We start from the raw sequence: 16,402 nt of genomic DNA, 5'->3' as shown, positions 1-16,402 counted from the left end.
GGGCCAGCACTCACACCTCACCAACGATTGTAGAGTGGTGTAGGGGACCGCATGACAGCCGTCATAAACCTCATAAATACGTCTGACTTACATTATCCTTATTTCACGACAGACTTACCACACACAACAATGCCATAATTATGACGTTCCTTAAGGTGGTCGCAAGGGAAACGCAAGATACACAATTTTTTTTTCTTTTCTGAAAAAAGGGAATCAATTCTGTTAAAGTTATACGCTGTATTTTTCTTAATGATATTGCAGAGACTTTGTTGGTACAGAGGAGACCAACAGAGACTCACACATGCTGAATTTGGGGGAGTTTCATCCCTGAATGATAGCAGGACAACTAGAGAATAACGCTATGAATATGGTGGAGTTTAGAGTCTGAGGAGGGGGAGGGCTTGTTGGTTTGATACTCCAGCCGCTCCTGCAGGGATTCCATGACTTCAGCTTCTTATGAGCTTGAAGGACCAGTGTATAAAAATTTGTATCACTATGACTGTGACCATCATCATCTGTCTCAGTACTTCAGTTGATAAAATGAGACGGTTGTTGCTGCCCTGCCTGACAGTTTTTTTTTCTCTACTATGAAAGCTGAGGAGTGGGGGTCCGGCGCCCAGGGGTGCACCCCCCCTGCAGTGGGTTGAAAGCCAGGCCTCTGCGCTGCTCCTCATAATGCTGCAGCGCTGCTCCTCTCAGTACGACCTCCACCGACTACTGCAGCTCCTGACGGAAGTCGACAAACTCCTCAAATCCCACGGTGAGTCCAGTTTTAGCTCCGGACTGTGGCAGGGGAACTAACTGATCCCCAAAACAATGTGCTTCAGAAGACTGTCCACCTTTTCTGAGACTTTAATGACAGATTATGGTAAAATGTTGTCGTCGTGTCATTTTCTAGGAGATCGTTGCTGCAGAGCAACAGTAGTTCATTAGAAATTCACCTCTGTTTGGGGTCCTGGCTCGTACCTGGGGTTGGGGCGGGGGGATGCCCGGAACTCCTGGGTTGTGATGGGGTGCTCGTCTGGGGCTGTGGGCACCCTTCTCGGGTGGGGCCCTGCGTTGGGCCCTCCCGGCGCGGCGGGGGGGCTGCTCTCTTGGTTGGGCTGGGGCACCGTTCTCTTTACCCCCGTGCCTCCCTGCTCTCTGGCTCTGGGGGCCTCGCGGCGGCCCTGCTGGCCCTGGCCTTGGTGGCAGATGTGGTCGCCCGTGGGGCGGTTGTTCTCTGCCTGCTGCCGTGTGGCGTTGGGGGGTTCTGGCTGCCGCTGCTGCTGCGGCGGGGGTCTTGGTGTGGGGGTGGCTGGACACTCTCCCTCCTTCTTTTCACATTCCACCATCCATTTTAGAAGAACATAAACACTCACCTGAGCACAGGTGTTAGCTCACCTTTGCACTAATAGTTTGCATGATTGACTGAAATATTTCACACTAGTTGGTTTGAAGGCATAAGTATGCGTGTGTGAACACTATCTGCTTTGTGTACATGTTGACTTGTGGACATTTATGCAGCTAGCAGGTGTGTTGATAACATTTGTCTGTGTGTGTGGACAGGGCCCGCCCCTTTGAGATTTGTATTCTATCTGAACCTCACCGTAATGATAAACATCCAGTAGCTTGTTGTATTATGCTGCTTCATGGTTTACCCCCCCCCCCCCCCATTAATCACATTCCTACCCCCCCCCTCTCTAACATCCCTCTCTCTTCTTCCCTCCTTTCCTTTTCCGTCCGGTCCAACACAAAAGATTTTCAAATATGATTAAAGTGAATAAAGTCTGGCCTCGATTACAAAAGTGGTTTATTCAGACATACCTTTGGTTTGTCAGAAGATTAATAACCCCTGTTGTTAAAATAAAATATGTCCAACACAAGAGGCCCTCAGCTCTAATCTGTATGCCCAGCTGTTGGACAGGACAAGTTTAAATTATAAAAAAAAATTCACCTCTGCTCAGATAGTAAGACTTTGGGATGCCCGCCCCCAACTCCCATCACCTATCTGTTTACATGCTCTCCCGCTAGCTTACAGCCCCTCACAAACCCAACCTAACGTTAGCGCTGCAACAAAAATGGCAGCAATATCAGAACTAGCCATCCGTACACTTAAATCCAGATTCCAGCTCAGACGAGGAAAACAAAGACGTTCAGGTATCTATTGGTCTGACAGTGGATGCATCAGAATGGAGCAGAGCAGGGGGCTTATGACCCACCAATTGTAGTTTACACGTAACAACTACAAGGTTTTTCAAACAGCATTTTTTTGGGCTGGTGAGGCACCGACTCCTCTGCAGTCAGATTTACAAGAACTGAATATTTCAGCATTCATCCAACAGCAGGTAACAGCATAGAAGGTACACACAAGAACATATTAGTCCTACAGAGAATATTGCTTTTATAGACATGGATAGAACACTCTTCTTGTGTATACATTATTCATATATACTGTAAACAAATTAAAGTCTACAGATGTGATCAGCACACATTTCATTTTGACCCTCTATAACTATTTCTGATATTTTTCCAACTTCAGATTCTGGTGCTTTAACCCTTGTGCTATCTTAGATGACCCCACCCTTACTTTGACGTAAGGGTGGGGTCAGGGACATGTTCTCCCTACCATGACAAAGGTGGATAAAGGTGGAAAGATTTCATGTAATCCATGGACACCAGTGAAGATCACAAATCATTGAAGAAAAAAGGTTCAGAGCACTGTCTAGTGGGTCTAGATGACCCAACTCCCAATGTTAAAGTGTCTAGGATAGCACAAGGGTTAATGTTATCAAATGTTGTCAGTGAAAATGATCATTACAATAATTATTTAGGCCTAAAATCTAGTTTTCAAATACTTACATGTTTTTTCCACTTACTCCCATGTTATTTTTAAAAAACAAACATTGAAAACCATGTTTGGCCTCACTTTTTGAGTCCATGCGTTGATCCTTCTCCACAAAAAGCTCTATGATCTGTTGGAAAAGTCTTCCTTATTTAATCTCCTTTAGTTTAGTGAGTCTCTCTCTCTCATTGGAGACAGACGTCCTCAGTCTGTTCTGTTTCTACTACAAAGCAGCTGTCAGCTCACGTCTGCCCCCTGCTGGCGAGGCTCGCCTCACTGGCAGCTTTTTCTCCGGCCTTACAGTCATCGCTCTGACCGTACTCTCTGTTAAAACCGAGTCCTGCAGTCAGACATGAGGCGAAGCGCTCCAGAACCTCACCCGGAGTTTCTGCTCCGTATGTGTTCACGCAACACTCACATTCTGCGATTTTAACCTCATGGAAAACATGTGGAGTCAACTGAAAATGTATCTTTAACACGGATCAGTGGAAAATCTTATTTACTTAATGTACATTTTTCTATTTTATCACAATGACCGGTGAGGTCGAGCCTCACTTGCTTCATCTGACCGCACTTCACTGGCACGGACAGTAGACAACCAGAGAACTGCACTCTAGCCCAAAACCACGAAAGTCCATAAAGGTGGATTTTAAATGTCATTTTCTAAGATCTTTTGAAAATAAACAAAAAAAAATAGTAATACCTTCAGTTTTTTTTTAGTTTCCCTAAACATTTGCTCTCATGAATTTTAAAGGCTGAACAGTGATTGTGGTTGTTTTCCATGCTGGAAAACGTGCTTTTTCTTTTTTCCCAAGAAAACTAGAAATTTCCCCCACAAAGCTCGTCAGGCTGACGTTTTAGTCAGAAAACGACATACCGCTCAAAATTACTTGGAATGGGACCATGAAAAAGGCAAATCCTATCATTCCAGTTTCTGCAGTACTAGCATTGAGTGATTTTACCTAAATACGCTGTTGTCGTGTGTTTCTGTGCAGGCCCAGACTTCAGGAAGTTGAGTCAGCTGAGTCAGCTGCTTCAGGGCTCGGGGGTCGCTCTGTCCCCCAGCCTCCTCCAGTGCACTTCTCCTTCACTCCAGCAGGAGGAGCTCCAAAACATTGTGGACGCTCTGCAGGCCAGAGGTCAATACAGCCTGGGGCGGCAGGTGGCTCTGCTGGCGGGTCTGCCCATCCACAGTCTTCTGATTCACCAGGTTTGACAGCGACTCAAAGGGATTCACCATCAAGACCTTTATTTTTTTAAAGTATTTTTAAAAGCAGAATGAAACAGGCAAACTTAAGGAAACTATCACATGTAAACTATCACTAACATGTAAAGAAGGTGTTAGTTTTTTCTAAAAACTTCCATCAGACTGCCAACACTGCTCTTAGTCAAACTGAATGCTTCTCAAAGACATGGCGGATCCCTTCTGTGCCTTGCAGCTCCTTCAGGAGATCAACTCCCAGAGGACAAAGCCACAGTGGGGGAGGTTGGAGACCAGGGTCCTCTTCTGGAGGAAATGTCAGCAGCAGCTGACAGCTGACGGCACAGACCCAGGGTCCGCTGCTCGCTTCTTCCAGTCGCAGACAAAGAGTGATGAGGAGGCAGAGACGGAGCTGTTGGACATGCAGGAGCGCTGCATGCTGCTGCAGCTCCAAGCTCACTGGCTTACTCTGCTCAGCCCTGTTCCTGTGGAGGAATTGCGGGGCCTGGAGAAACAGCTGTGGTTCAGCCGGGTCCACGAACACATCCTCTCTGCTTCCATGGAGGAGGAGAGTGTGTTCAAGCTGCTGCCGCCGCCCTCCTCCCCAGGCTTCAGCTCCTACAGACTCTTCCTGGAGGAGTTCTCCTTCTCCACCATCACAGAGCTTAACCAGGAGGACTGCCTGAGTCTGGATAGACTTTCAGGTCCATTGGAGGAGCTGAACGTGGAGCCTGAGCTGAGTCTGCAGGAGAGCAGAGTCTTGTCTTCCCTGGTGGACCAGATGCTGGATGAAGGCAGCATTCATGAAGCGGCTCGAGTCTGTGCTTACTTCTCTTTGAAGCACGCAGACACACGAGTGGTGCTGCATTGCCACGGCTTGGCAAGCGGAGCTCTGAGCCCGGACCCTGGAGAAGAGTCCCCAGGAGCCCCTGCAGGGGGGGGCCTGAGCACCTGTAAGTCCTCCTTCTGAGTATGGTTGCTGTGCATGGCTGCTCCTCCATCATGTCTTCCTGTCCTTCCAGCCGTGTCACTCAGCAGCCTGTCCTCCCTGATGATGCTTCCCCTCCCTGAAGACGCCGTCACTGTCCAGCTCCAGAGGCTGGTGGAAGAATGTCGCCATGGCAGCAACTACTGCAAACGAGTCCTCAACTTGTACCAGCTGTCTAAGGTAAGCTCTGCTGCTTGCATTGGGAGGTTTGCAGGCTGCTCAGCCATGTTGCTGTATCAATGACTGCCCCCCAGGACCTGCAGTGCTCCTTCACTCACATCTGCAAGGAGGAACCAGGCTCAGTGCTGCAGAAGCTGTTGCTGCTGGACCAACCGGAGCGCTTCAGGAAAGCTCAGGCCTTCATCAGGGCTCAGGCTTTACCAGCAGACTCTGTGGCCCAGCTGGTCTCCTCTGCCGTGCTGCAGGCGCTGCTGCAGTCAGGACAAGAGCCACCACCCGGTGAGAACACAGCCCACAGGCTCACTGCAGCTTCCTCCCCCTCTTTTACACTCCACCATCGTGTGTGTGCAGGTGTGTCAGCTGCAGAGAGGCAGGTTTTCAGGCTATCGGAGGGTGGCGATTCTTTGATGCAGCTCATCAAACTGTGTGACGAGCCGAGTCTGGTGGGGCTGAAACTGCTGGAAAACTTCAACGCTGTTCCTCTAAGAGACCTGAGCTGCAGTAAGATGCTCACACTTACAGATACGCTCCCGATCTGAGCAGGCCACGCCCACTCCCCACTGTTTCTGCTTCCTCTGTAGTTGTGGAGCTGCTGATCATTGCTCACGACTGCTTCAGTTTGACCTGCAACATGGAGGGCATCGTGAGAGTGCTCCAGACGGCCCGCCACCTCAGCCACTCCTACCTGGCTCCAGGAGATCACTACGGCCTGCTGGTGAGCTCTGACCCCAAACCTGCACACAGACTAAACGGTCCCCTGAACTCAACACAGTCACAGCTGCAGACCTCAGGAAAACTCCACTAAGCAAAGCAGGAGCTGTTCTCAAGAGGACCTGGCTGCAGGCATCAATGGGCCAGAACTGGAAGTCTCCCCATATCGCTCAAAAAAACAAATGTCAATGGCAACCCTAACAGTTAGGTTTTTTTCAGTTTTAAGCTTTAGTAAAAGTTTATTTATTGTAAGAATTTTGAACACTTTTGGGTTAGAGTAAGTTGAATAATTTCCGCTTCCAGCAAATGATGTGAGGTGTCCAACCTATTATGTCATCATCCTGAAGAATGTCTGACGACTCTTTTTTTGGATGGATTGAGTGACTGGGAGCAGGCAGACAGACTGCGGGGTCTGGTCATGTGACACGATGATGTGTTTTGTGCTGATTTGAACTCTGTTCTGCTCTCCTTTTATCTCCATCCTGGCAGCCGTTTTGCTTTCCATATATGGTGGAGCACAGACATAGAAACGGATATAAACAGCCGCTTACCTCGGCAGACATTTATCTCCATGAGTTACTGGACATTTGTGCCTTCTTGTTGTATTTTTTAAATGTACAACACAAGAAGCTGCAGCTGTGTCCAGCTGTTGGTCAGAATCAGCACCCTGCGTGACAGCCATCAGTCTGTAGGGTATTTCACTCCTTCAACAGATTTACACTCCTGAGCTGATATTTGAGCCAACACTCTAAAACATGTAGTCACAGGGCCCCAGTTAAGCAGATAGAGGCAAACGTAACATTAAATGTGACGTCCATGCATGTGGGGTCCTAAGAGGTTAACGTTTGAACAAATCAGGCAATCACAAGGAGAAGCTTGGTTTTAGTCACTGATTCATTTTTCCAGCATCTACTGCTTTGTGTCTTTTTTCCATGACTCCTTTTGGTTGGTCTGCTCTGATGGGCTGTACTGGTTCACCTGTGCAGGTGCGCCTGCTCACAGGGATGGGTCGCTACAACGAGATGACATACATCTTTGACCTTCTGCACCAGAACCACCGCTTTGAGATGCTGCTGAGAAAGAAGGTGGACACAGATAGAAAACAGGTATACGCACACACACACACACACACACACCACCCCTGTGACTGTCCTGTGTGGAGTCCGCTCTGAGTTTCTGTGAAGCAGAACCTTCTCAGAAGTTAATGAGACAAACATCCTCAGGCGTGCTTGTCTTCCCCATCGTGTTGCAGAGCTGCAGTCTGAAGACAGCCCTGCTGGATTACATCAAGCGCTGCCTCCCTGCAGACAGTGAGAAGCACAACATGGTGGCTCTGTGCTTCAGCATGAGGAGGGAGATTGGAGAAAACCATGAGATGGCTGCGAGGACTCAGCTAAAGATGATAGAGTCTCAGGACTGGGGTTAGTCACTGCACTCGTGTGTGTGTGTGTGTGTGTGTGTGGGGGGGGGGGGGGGTTGTGGGTCCTCATCTCACTTCTGCTCTGGTTGTGTTGAACCAGTTGTGACTCCGGACCTGAAAACTTCTCTGGTAAAAGCTCTGGGTCTGTTGAAGGACGCTGCCGAGAGCTACTTTAAGGTACCTGAGGTCCTCTGGGATCTGCACCTGTGTGTGTGTGTGTGTGTGTGTGTGTGTGGGGGGGGGCATCCTGAATGTGTTTGTGTGCCTCCACAGGACTCCTGTGTGCGCCAGGCCACTCGCTGTGTGCGGACAGCCAAGCTGGTCACTCTTCAGCTTCACTTCCTGAACCAGGGATCAGAGCTCCGCCTCATCAACCTGCAACCTTCAGAGCTCCTGATAGCTGTCATGGCTCTGCCCCACTGCTACCAGGTTTGTAAGGGAGGAGTTTGGCTTCTCAGGCTCCACCTGCGCTTATTTTGAAGAAACGTTTGCTCCTGCAGGTCAGATCATCATGCACTGGATCACCAACCTTGTTCATATACCTCTCACATGCATGTGAATATAAGGAAAATCCCAAGATAACAATTATCCGTAGAGTTTCCTACACTCAAAAAAATGATTCAAGCCCCTCTTTCATATAATGCAAGTAAATGCTGTTTGTTTTATTTAAATATATTTGTTTTAAAAATATGTATCTACATTTAATTGACGTAACATAAAATATATTAACAGTTTTGACTATAAACTCCAGTTATCCAAAATAAATGAGTTCACTTAAGGGGGCATGCTGTGTGCATGTGCTGTGGCTGCAATGGAATTGAGGCTCTCCCTTTTACACGTGCAACATCATTCTTCGGTGATTATTCTTTTATTGGTTGAATGCTGCTTTCCTGTTTCTCTTTATTTATTCTTCTTATAGTATCTTCCGCCGTTTTTCGGCTTCAATTTTTCACCTATTTTAACCATTCAACTAATAAAATGTTCAGCTCTTTCATCTATTGCCTGCTATGACTTTTGGTCCTTCAAATCCTTCAACTTTTCGAAGAGAGAAAAAAAAACAGAGAGAAAACTTTCGTTTCCTGTTTTTCCACGTAAAAAAACGTACTGTGGCTTGGAATCATTCCAACCTGGTTTCTCCCAATAAGATAATACACGACGAGCCTCATTTATAGAGAAAATGAATCTATGTGATTATACTAGCGAGTGAATGTAGCCACAGAAGAGTTAGCTCAGTGGATTAGTCAATGGCATCTACATGCTGAGGTTCTAGGTTTGAGACTAGTGTCACACAATATTTTTGCCTTGACTTATTTTGCAGTAAGTAAGTAAGTTTCATTAAGTTAATGGATTTCTTTCTGTTTGGCTTTTTGTGATAAAATTAAGTTCGACTAACTCAATTATATTTCAGTACATGGAAGAATTTTCTTTGAGTTGGGGCTACTGATAATTATTGGATGGAAATCCTGCCCACAGTCAAATTGAGTTCATCCAATGAGTTATGTTTTTTAAGTGTAGGATCCCCTTTGCAGCTCAAACAGCTTCAGCTCTTCTAGAAGTCTTTCCACAGGTTCAGAGGGGATTATGGGAATGCTCAGAAGTTCTTCACTCTGATTCATCCCAAAGGTTTTCTGTTGGTTGGAGGTCAGGACTCCGTCCAGTTCTTCCTACCCTTCTGTGTCTTCATGGACCCTAACTGTGCAGCCATGTTGGAACAGCAAGGGGCCGTCCCAAATTGTGGAATATTTAGCAGTGTGGAAGCTTCAGGAGTGGATTCGTTGTACAGGAGCATCCCAGAAGCACGCTGGAGTTCACTGAGAGCAGCTGGTTCTTCACAGATGTTTGGAGAAGCATGTCTGTATGATTTAAACTAGCGGTGGACGTGGAGGACACTGGAATGAGTGAACACGCTTCAAAATAAAGATGTGTTGGACATCTAAATACTGTTTATGGCATCTACGAAAAACAGCGTTTGAAGTAATGTTTCTTAGGTTTCCACCTGCAAAGAAACCCTTCAGAAGTCAGGTCTGCAGGGTTCTGAGCTCACAGGCCAGGTCCATGAGAATTCTGTGAAAAGTCCACACAAATGCAGAAAAACACATTTGCCTGACATGGCCTGCATGTAAGCCTGTGTTTCTACACCCAACCCCCAGGTGTTTGTGGTGGCTGAGGCGTACAGCTACAGTCCAGACTGGGCCGAGGTTCTGTTCCAGAAGGTTGTCCTTCGTGGAGACTTTGTGTACCTGGAGGAGCTGAAACAACACTGCCCCCTGACCCCCACCCTGTTTGAGGACATTTTTATGAAGTGAGGCCATCTTTCAGCTCATCATTGCGTCTTCTTCTCCCACGACTGAGGTTTAAAATGTGTGTGTGTGTGTGTGTGTGTGTGTGTGCGTGGCTCTTTCAGGCTGGACGGCTCCTCCAACAGCACCATTACAAATGCCAAGCGACTGCTGACTTACTGTGACGATGTGTACAGTCGCTATAAGTTGGCCTATCAGCACAGCTTCTACGATGTCACCAAGATGCTGCTGCAAGACGCCAAAACATCCAGCTACCTGAACGACAGGCTTGCCAGCTGACCGCTGCAGTTTCAGCTCCTGTGCGCGGCCACGAGAACCAACAGCCTGCTGCCAGTCTGCAGCTTTGCTCTGTGGAACATCACTCTGAGCAGGAGACATGAAGGCTAACTAGATTCATCAGTTTATAAATGTATATTAAAGACTTTTGAATTAATTTGTCTGCTTGGACTTTTTCTTTTCTATGCATGGACCATAGTCAGTCAGTAACTGCTTTCAAATGCACTATGCATTCTGGGTAAGTTAATATTCTAAATAACCTGCTTACAGCAGAAACAGGAAACTTCTCCTACCAGTTTATGAGCACATTCTGAGTGTCAGTTTCCTTCTGACATGATAAATGGCAGAAAAAAATGTAATGATAGATGCAAACAGTTGGAAGTTAAACGTTCGTCCTCATAAATGTCTTTAATTCACTCAAGCCTTTGAGTTCTTACATTTTTCCATTTTCCTAACTCTCGGTTGGGAAACCACTAGTTAAGTCGCCTCTGAAGATCAGGGCAAAAACAAGAGTCAGAGCATTGCCCAATGTGCCCAATGACTTTATGCTATTAGTTGACTGACTTGGAAGAAGAACTTTGGAGAAAGCTCCCATGTACAGACACCTGCTTAAGTCCAAGTGCCCACGTAAAGTTCTTCAGAGTTCAGGTCTGAGACCAGTCCTGTTCTTGCCTTTCAGCAGTGTCTGGTTTCGTTTCTTTGATGATATTCAGTCTTGCTCCTTCAGGTCCACTGAGGCCCAGAGTCTGAGCTCCCTTGACATTTCTTCTGATGAAAAGCAGGTCCAGGTGGAGAGTTCATGTTGAGGAAATACACCAGATATTTTGTTATGTAACGTTTGTGGAGAATGTACCTCTTTTTCTGCATAATCTGTGATGTTCTCCTCTGTTCATGTTTGAAGCGCATCTGCTACTGCGGCCTCTGAGTTTTTCTGTCGTGTCCCTCTAATCCGACTGGGATGTTGGATTAGAGCTCAGCTTCAGGGGGGGTCAGGCATCTTCAAGAACTGAACTCAGAGAAAGGAACATCTCAGCTGCAGAAGCCTCTGATAATTGTCAAGATTTTATGGACAGTCTATTCATGTCCCACAACAAACAACAGGCAGCCTTCCTATCAGGATGGGCCTTCTGGCAACATTACACCTTTGTTTATAATGAACTTCCCGTCTAACAAAGTTATGAAGGAAACCTTTATTACATTTCCTCCCCCCAGGACCGAAGCCAGACTTTGAAAAACGATGAAGACCAGAGGGGGTGTGCTTCCTCTCTGCAGGTTTCTCTCCTCTGCTCTGCAGTATCTGTGAGCAGACAGAGCTGTAAGGGACTTTGGCAGGTTTGTACAGTAAACAGAACTAAAACTTTCACAGTCTGAAGAAAGGGCAGATTTGAAATACTTCCTAAGTCACGAGTTCACAGTGGAGACTGATAAAGCTGTGGGAGTTGGGGGTGTTACGGCATCTGGGTACTTTGGTGTCTGTGCTTTTGTTAAAAATGCCCCGTAACTGAGACCGCGCCCTATAACCTGGTGCGCCCTATGATTGTAAAAATACTGATGTGCTGAGGTAAGTATGTCTAGTTGCTTTACAAAGGGTCCTGTTGAAACGCTCGACCAAGCCATCACTCCGGGTGTGTAGGGGAGTGGTCCATGTCTTCCGCATTCCCAAGCGCTCTCACATGGCAGAAAACACGGCCAACTCAAAAGTTCCTCTCTGGGTCACTGTGAACCTCAGCCACCCAGGTTAAATGAAGGTTAAATGAAGATCAAATTACAAATTTACCCCTCTCGCTGTCTAAACTTCATGAAGCTCTGTTACTTATGCCTAATGGTAAAGCACCAGGGCCTGGTGGCTTTCCTCCTGAGTTTTATAAAGAATTTTGGGAACAGCTGGCACCAACGTTTTATAAAACGGTCACATTTATCAATGAAAGCCAATCAATGCCACCTAACATGAACTCAGCCAACATAATTCTCCTCTTAAAACCAGACAAAGATCCCAGTAGTCCTTCAAGCTATCGTCCCATTTCTCTAATCCAGTGTTTTTCAACCTTTTCTGAGCCACGGCACACTTTAACCTTAAAAAAAATCCCGCGGCACACCAGCACCCCCCCCCCCCCCCCCCAAAAAAAAGGAGAAACTCCTAGTCTGTATTGATCTACAGTCCCTCCACAATCTCACATGCATTTTTGAGATAATTGTGTCAGAAAAAGCTGGAAACTGCAGCTGTTTTTTTTTCTAAAAAATGCAATAAAAGTTAAGTTCGAAGATTTAAAAACAGATTGATGTGTGTTCGTTGTTTCAAGACGTTTAACAACAGATCTCCTTGTGCGCTGTCAATCTCATGACCCAATGCATCATGGGAGATGTAGTGCATAAAACGGCTGGAGATCGTTTCTCTGAGCTTCATTTTTTTTTTCACTTGTTCCACGGTCTGATACCGGATTCTGTGCAAAGCTACACCGCTAAAGACGAGCTTTAGCTGCTATTTTTGTTAGAACTGAGCGACTTTACGAGCTAAATCGGGACAAGGAAGTGAATACTTTAACCACTTCTGATTGGTCAGACTGATGACATGTGATTAAGCTCCCCAAGAATGATTGGTGGAGACAGTTAAAGGGACGGGACTTTTCCAAAATACAGCCGAGGGTGCAGCTGAATCGCGGTACTGTACCGTCATTCTTATCAAAATGTCTTTAATAAAATAAAATAAACGCAAAGAAAATGTATTTTACATCTTTTATATTCTTAACTACTCAGTGTTTTATCAGGGCCTGTTTGGATGAACACTGGATGACTGTTTGGATGAACACTCCTGGAGATGGGAAATGTTTTTAGATCAGTTAATGAGGACAATTTCCCACGGCACACTTGACCATCTCCCACGGCACACTAGTGTGCTGCGGCACACTGGTTGAAAAACACTGCTCTAATCAATGCAGATGTTAAAATTATCTGCAAAGCACTAGCACAGAGAATAGAAAAAATCACTCCTCACATAATCCACCTTGATCAAACAGGATTTATCAAAGGCAGACACTCGAGTGACAATGTCCTCAGACTTGTTAATATAATAGACTTTGTCACATGACTATACTATCGCTGGATGCTGAAAAAGCTTTTGACAGAGTAAACTGGAAGTTCCTTATTGCTGCCCTCCATAAGTTTGGGTTTGGAGAATCATTCATCAAATGGATCAAAATATTATATCACAACCCCAATGCATCAGTTAGAACTAATAAACAGACTTCAAACAGGTTTTTTCTTGGAAGAGGAAACAAACAGGGTTGCCCACTCTCTCCTTCTCTTCTTGCTATATTTATTGAGCCTCTAGCTGCAGCAATAAGACAGAATGAGAGCATTAAAGGAATTAAAACCAAACACAGCCATCATTAAAGCCTTCTCTCAAAAACGTCCAAAAATGTTTCCAACAGGCATTTGTTCCTCTAAAAATCTTTCAGTCTTTGCTTCCCAATGACAAACAGATGGTCAAACTTAAAAAGAGACATTCAATCCATTTATTTGTTTCTCGTGCAACAAATAGGAATCTCAGTAGCATGTGGAAGAACCACACTCAACCAGTAGTCTGGCCCCTCCCACTCATGTCCTGCTCTTCCTATTTCTTCTGGTCTTCATTCTTTAATTTGTGCTATCCAAGGCACATTGACGTTGGGAGTGGGGTCATTTGGAACCCACAGGACAGTACAAAGGTTAAGCAGCACTGACATGGTTCACCTACATGTTCAGCCAGCATGGTTGTGCTGGAGAGTAAAGCAGGCCTTCCAAATACAAGTGTGGTTTTTTGTGTTTTCCCTTGTTTTGTGACTCTTATAGTAGTACCTCATCCTTTAGAACTCAAACAGTTTGTGTGTATTTGTGCACATCCCCGTGTGTACATGCTCATCTGTGTGAGCACATGTTTGTGTGGGGATGCAAGTGGAAGAGCTTCATCCATCATCATTTATCAGATAAACTGACAGAAAATGATTTAATGGATGTCTGGATGAGATGAGGCATTGGTGAGAGGCAGAGGGGGTGTTGTTGACCACAAATGGCGAATTCGTCATCAGTCAAACCAGTTCTCTCTGGATTCTAACACTTGCAGAACAACATGGAAATGTTTTCCATCGATCTTTTTCAGTGTGGGGGATCCTGTGGAAGCTGCAGTGACTGTTCCTTTCAACAGCTCAGATCTGCTTCTTCTTTGGATTGATGAGTATTGAAGGACTTTAAAGAGACAATGGATGTCAGCGGAGGTCTAAATTGTTGTCATCATGTTGTTTTCATCATTGAAGTTGAATGAATTAGTCACCTAGAGCACTGTGTTGATCCAATTTTAGGAGATGTAAGGGGCTGTGAAGATGACACCTTGTCTGTGGGTATATTCATCTTTGTGCCAGTGATGGTGCACTAAACCTTTTCATCTCAGTGATAAACTGTTGGACCAGAAGAGGCTATCAGCAGTAAGACCTAAAAGCCCATCATAAAAAATAATTTGGAGAAGGTTCTCAAGAATAGAATAGAATAGAATAGAAAAGAACAGAATAGAATGGTTAATTTTAAAAACGTTAAAAATTAAAAAAATAATTAATTTTATTTTAATTTTATTTGTAAATTAAAAACGTGGCTACAAAATCCCCCCGTATTCTATTGAACCCATTTTCTTGCAATACGGGGGTTGTGAGCTTCCGCTTCTGTCTTTGCGACTCCACTCGGACTCAGAGAGAGTTAGGGACAGATGGGGACAGCGAGAGAAACTCCTGCACACCTGAGGAAGTTTCAAAATATACGAATTGTATTAATGGCGAGTTCATAACTTTCTCAGTATAGTTTCACAATCTTTTGTATGTAAATCGTTCAAATCATGACAACAGTCTGTGGAAACTGGGAAGTCGGCAGCAGGAGGAGACACGCGGGGCGATCCGGTCCTCAATAAACACTTCAGTGGGCCAGAGTGGTCTTCTGCCGGGGACTTGACGTCCCGCGGGGCAGAAAGAAACTTTCTGATGACAGACAGAGTTTGTGCTCAGTGTATTTAACCCTTGTGCTATCCTAGGCACTTTAACATTGGGAGTTGGGTCATCTAGACCCACTAGACAGTGCTCTGAACCTTTTTTCTTCAATGATTTGTGATCTTCACTGGTGTCCATGGATTACATGAAATCTTTCCACCTTTATCCACCTTTGTCATGGTAGGGAGAACATGTCCCTGACCCCACCCTTACGTCAAAGTAAGGGTGGGGTCATCTAAGATAGCACAAGGGTTAAGTGGCGGTTGTGTGGGAATCATTGAGAATAGATAATTAACTTTGGGTTAGATTTTCATTTTAACCGTGGCTACCTTGCCCATAAGGGACAGAGGCAGGTTGGTCAAGCGGGTTAGATCGTCCTGTATGCAGTAATGGGGTGTGGTTTAGCTGCACCAGTTCTGATAATTTGGGTGAGAAATAAATATCTAGATATTTGATATTGTTTGATTTGACTGGTAACAAGAGGCTTTACTCCGCATTACTGTTCAGTGGTAATAAAACAGATTTATTTCAATGAATTGAGTAGTCTGATATGGAAAAGAATTCATTAATAATTGCTGCGGTTTCATTTACAGAACGTGAATTATTTTTTTAAAAACAGTAATATGTCATCTGCATAGACTAATTTTATGATGGCTGTGTTTGGTTTTAATTCCTTTAATGCTCTCATTCTGTCTTATTGCTGCAGCTAAAGGCTCAATAAATATAGCAAGAAGAGAAGGAGAGAGTGGGCAACCCTGTCTGGTTCCTCTTCCAAGAAAAAACCTGTTTGAAGTCTGTTTATTAGTTCTAACGGATGCATTGGGGTTGTGATAAAATATTTTAATCCAATTGATGAATGATTCTCCAAACCCAAACTTATGGAGGGCAGCAATGAGGAACTTACAGTTTACTCTGTCAAAAGCTTTTTCAGCATCCAGTGATAGTATGGTCATTTCCTGGTTTTTAATGGTGGCAAAGTCTATTATATTAACAAGTCTGAGGACATTGTCATCCAATTGTCTGCCTTTGATGAATCCTGTTTGATCAAGGTGGATTATGTGAGGAGTGATTTTTTTCTATTCTCTGTGCTAGTGCTTTGCAGATAATTTTAACATCTGCATTGATTAAAGAAATGGGACGATAGCTTGAAGGACTAGTGGGATCTTTGTCTGGTTTTAGAAGAAGAATTATGTTGGCTGAGTTCATGTTAGGTGGCATTGATTGGCTCTCATTAATAGATGTGACAGTTTTATAAAATGTTGGTGCCAGTTGTTCCCAGAATTCTTTATAAAACTCAGCAGGAAAGCCGTCAGGCCCTGGTGCTTTACCATTAGGCATAAGTAACAGAGCTTCATGAAGTTCAGACAGCGAGAGCGGAGAGTCTAAATTTGTGATTTGATCTTCATTTAACCTTCATTTAACTTGGGTAGGTTTATTTTATCAAGAAATGAGTTGATGCTTTCCTCTGATGGATTGATCTGTGATGTGTACAAGTT

General features: G+C 45.0%; 1 protein-coding gene across 3 annotated transcripts in view; it reads left to right on the top strand.

The window, feature by feature from the left end:
• Positions 1 to 10,057, top strand: part of spg11 (SPG11, spatacsin vesicle trafficking associated) — a 43,871-nt gene extending 33,814 nt beyond the window's left edge. The window contains exons 28-40 of one of the 3 annotated variants that reach the window (XM_023955434.1): positions 595 to 760; positions 3,820 to 4,034; positions 4,264 to 4,978; positions 5,048 to 5,193; positions 5,268 to 5,472; positions 5,554 to 5,694; positions 5,775 to 5,908; positions 6,891 to 7,010; positions 7,157 to 7,325; positions 7,425 to 7,501; positions 7,598 to 7,753; positions 9,475 to 9,626; positions 9,729 to 10,057. In XM_023955434.1, the coding sequence (XP_023811202.1) occupies positions 595 to 760; positions 3,820 to 4,034; positions 4,264 to 4,978; positions 5,048 to 5,193; positions 5,268 to 5,472; positions 5,554 to 5,694; positions 5,775 to 5,908; positions 6,891 to 7,010; positions 7,157 to 7,325; positions 7,425 to 7,501; positions 7,598 to 7,753; positions 9,475 to 9,626; positions 9,729 to 9,903 (2,571 nt within the window). In that variant the 3' untranslated portion in view covers positions 9,904 to 10,057. Of the gene's footprint in view, positions 1 to 594; positions 761 to 3,819; positions 4,035 to 4,263; positions 4,979 to 5,047; positions 5,194 to 5,267; positions 5,695 to 5,774; positions 5,909 to 6,890; positions 7,011 to 7,156; positions 7,326 to 7,424; positions 7,502 to 7,597; positions 7,754 to 9,474; positions 9,627 to 9,728 lie in introns of all 3 variants that reach the window. The other 2 variants (XM_023955433.1, XM_023955432.1) reach the window with 2 other exon arrangements.
• The last annotated feature ends 6,345 nt before the right edge of the window (positions 10,058 to 16,402 follow it).

Source organism: Oryzias latipes, chromosome 6, assembly GCF_002234675.1.
Source record: "Oryzias latipes chromosome 6, ASM223467v1".
NCBI lineage: Eukaryota > Metazoa > Chordata > Actinopteri > Beloniformes > Adrianichthyidae > Oryzias > Oryzias latipes.
Note: the sequence above shows the minus strand (reverse complement) of the source record. Positions and strands in the feature narration are given on the sequence as shown.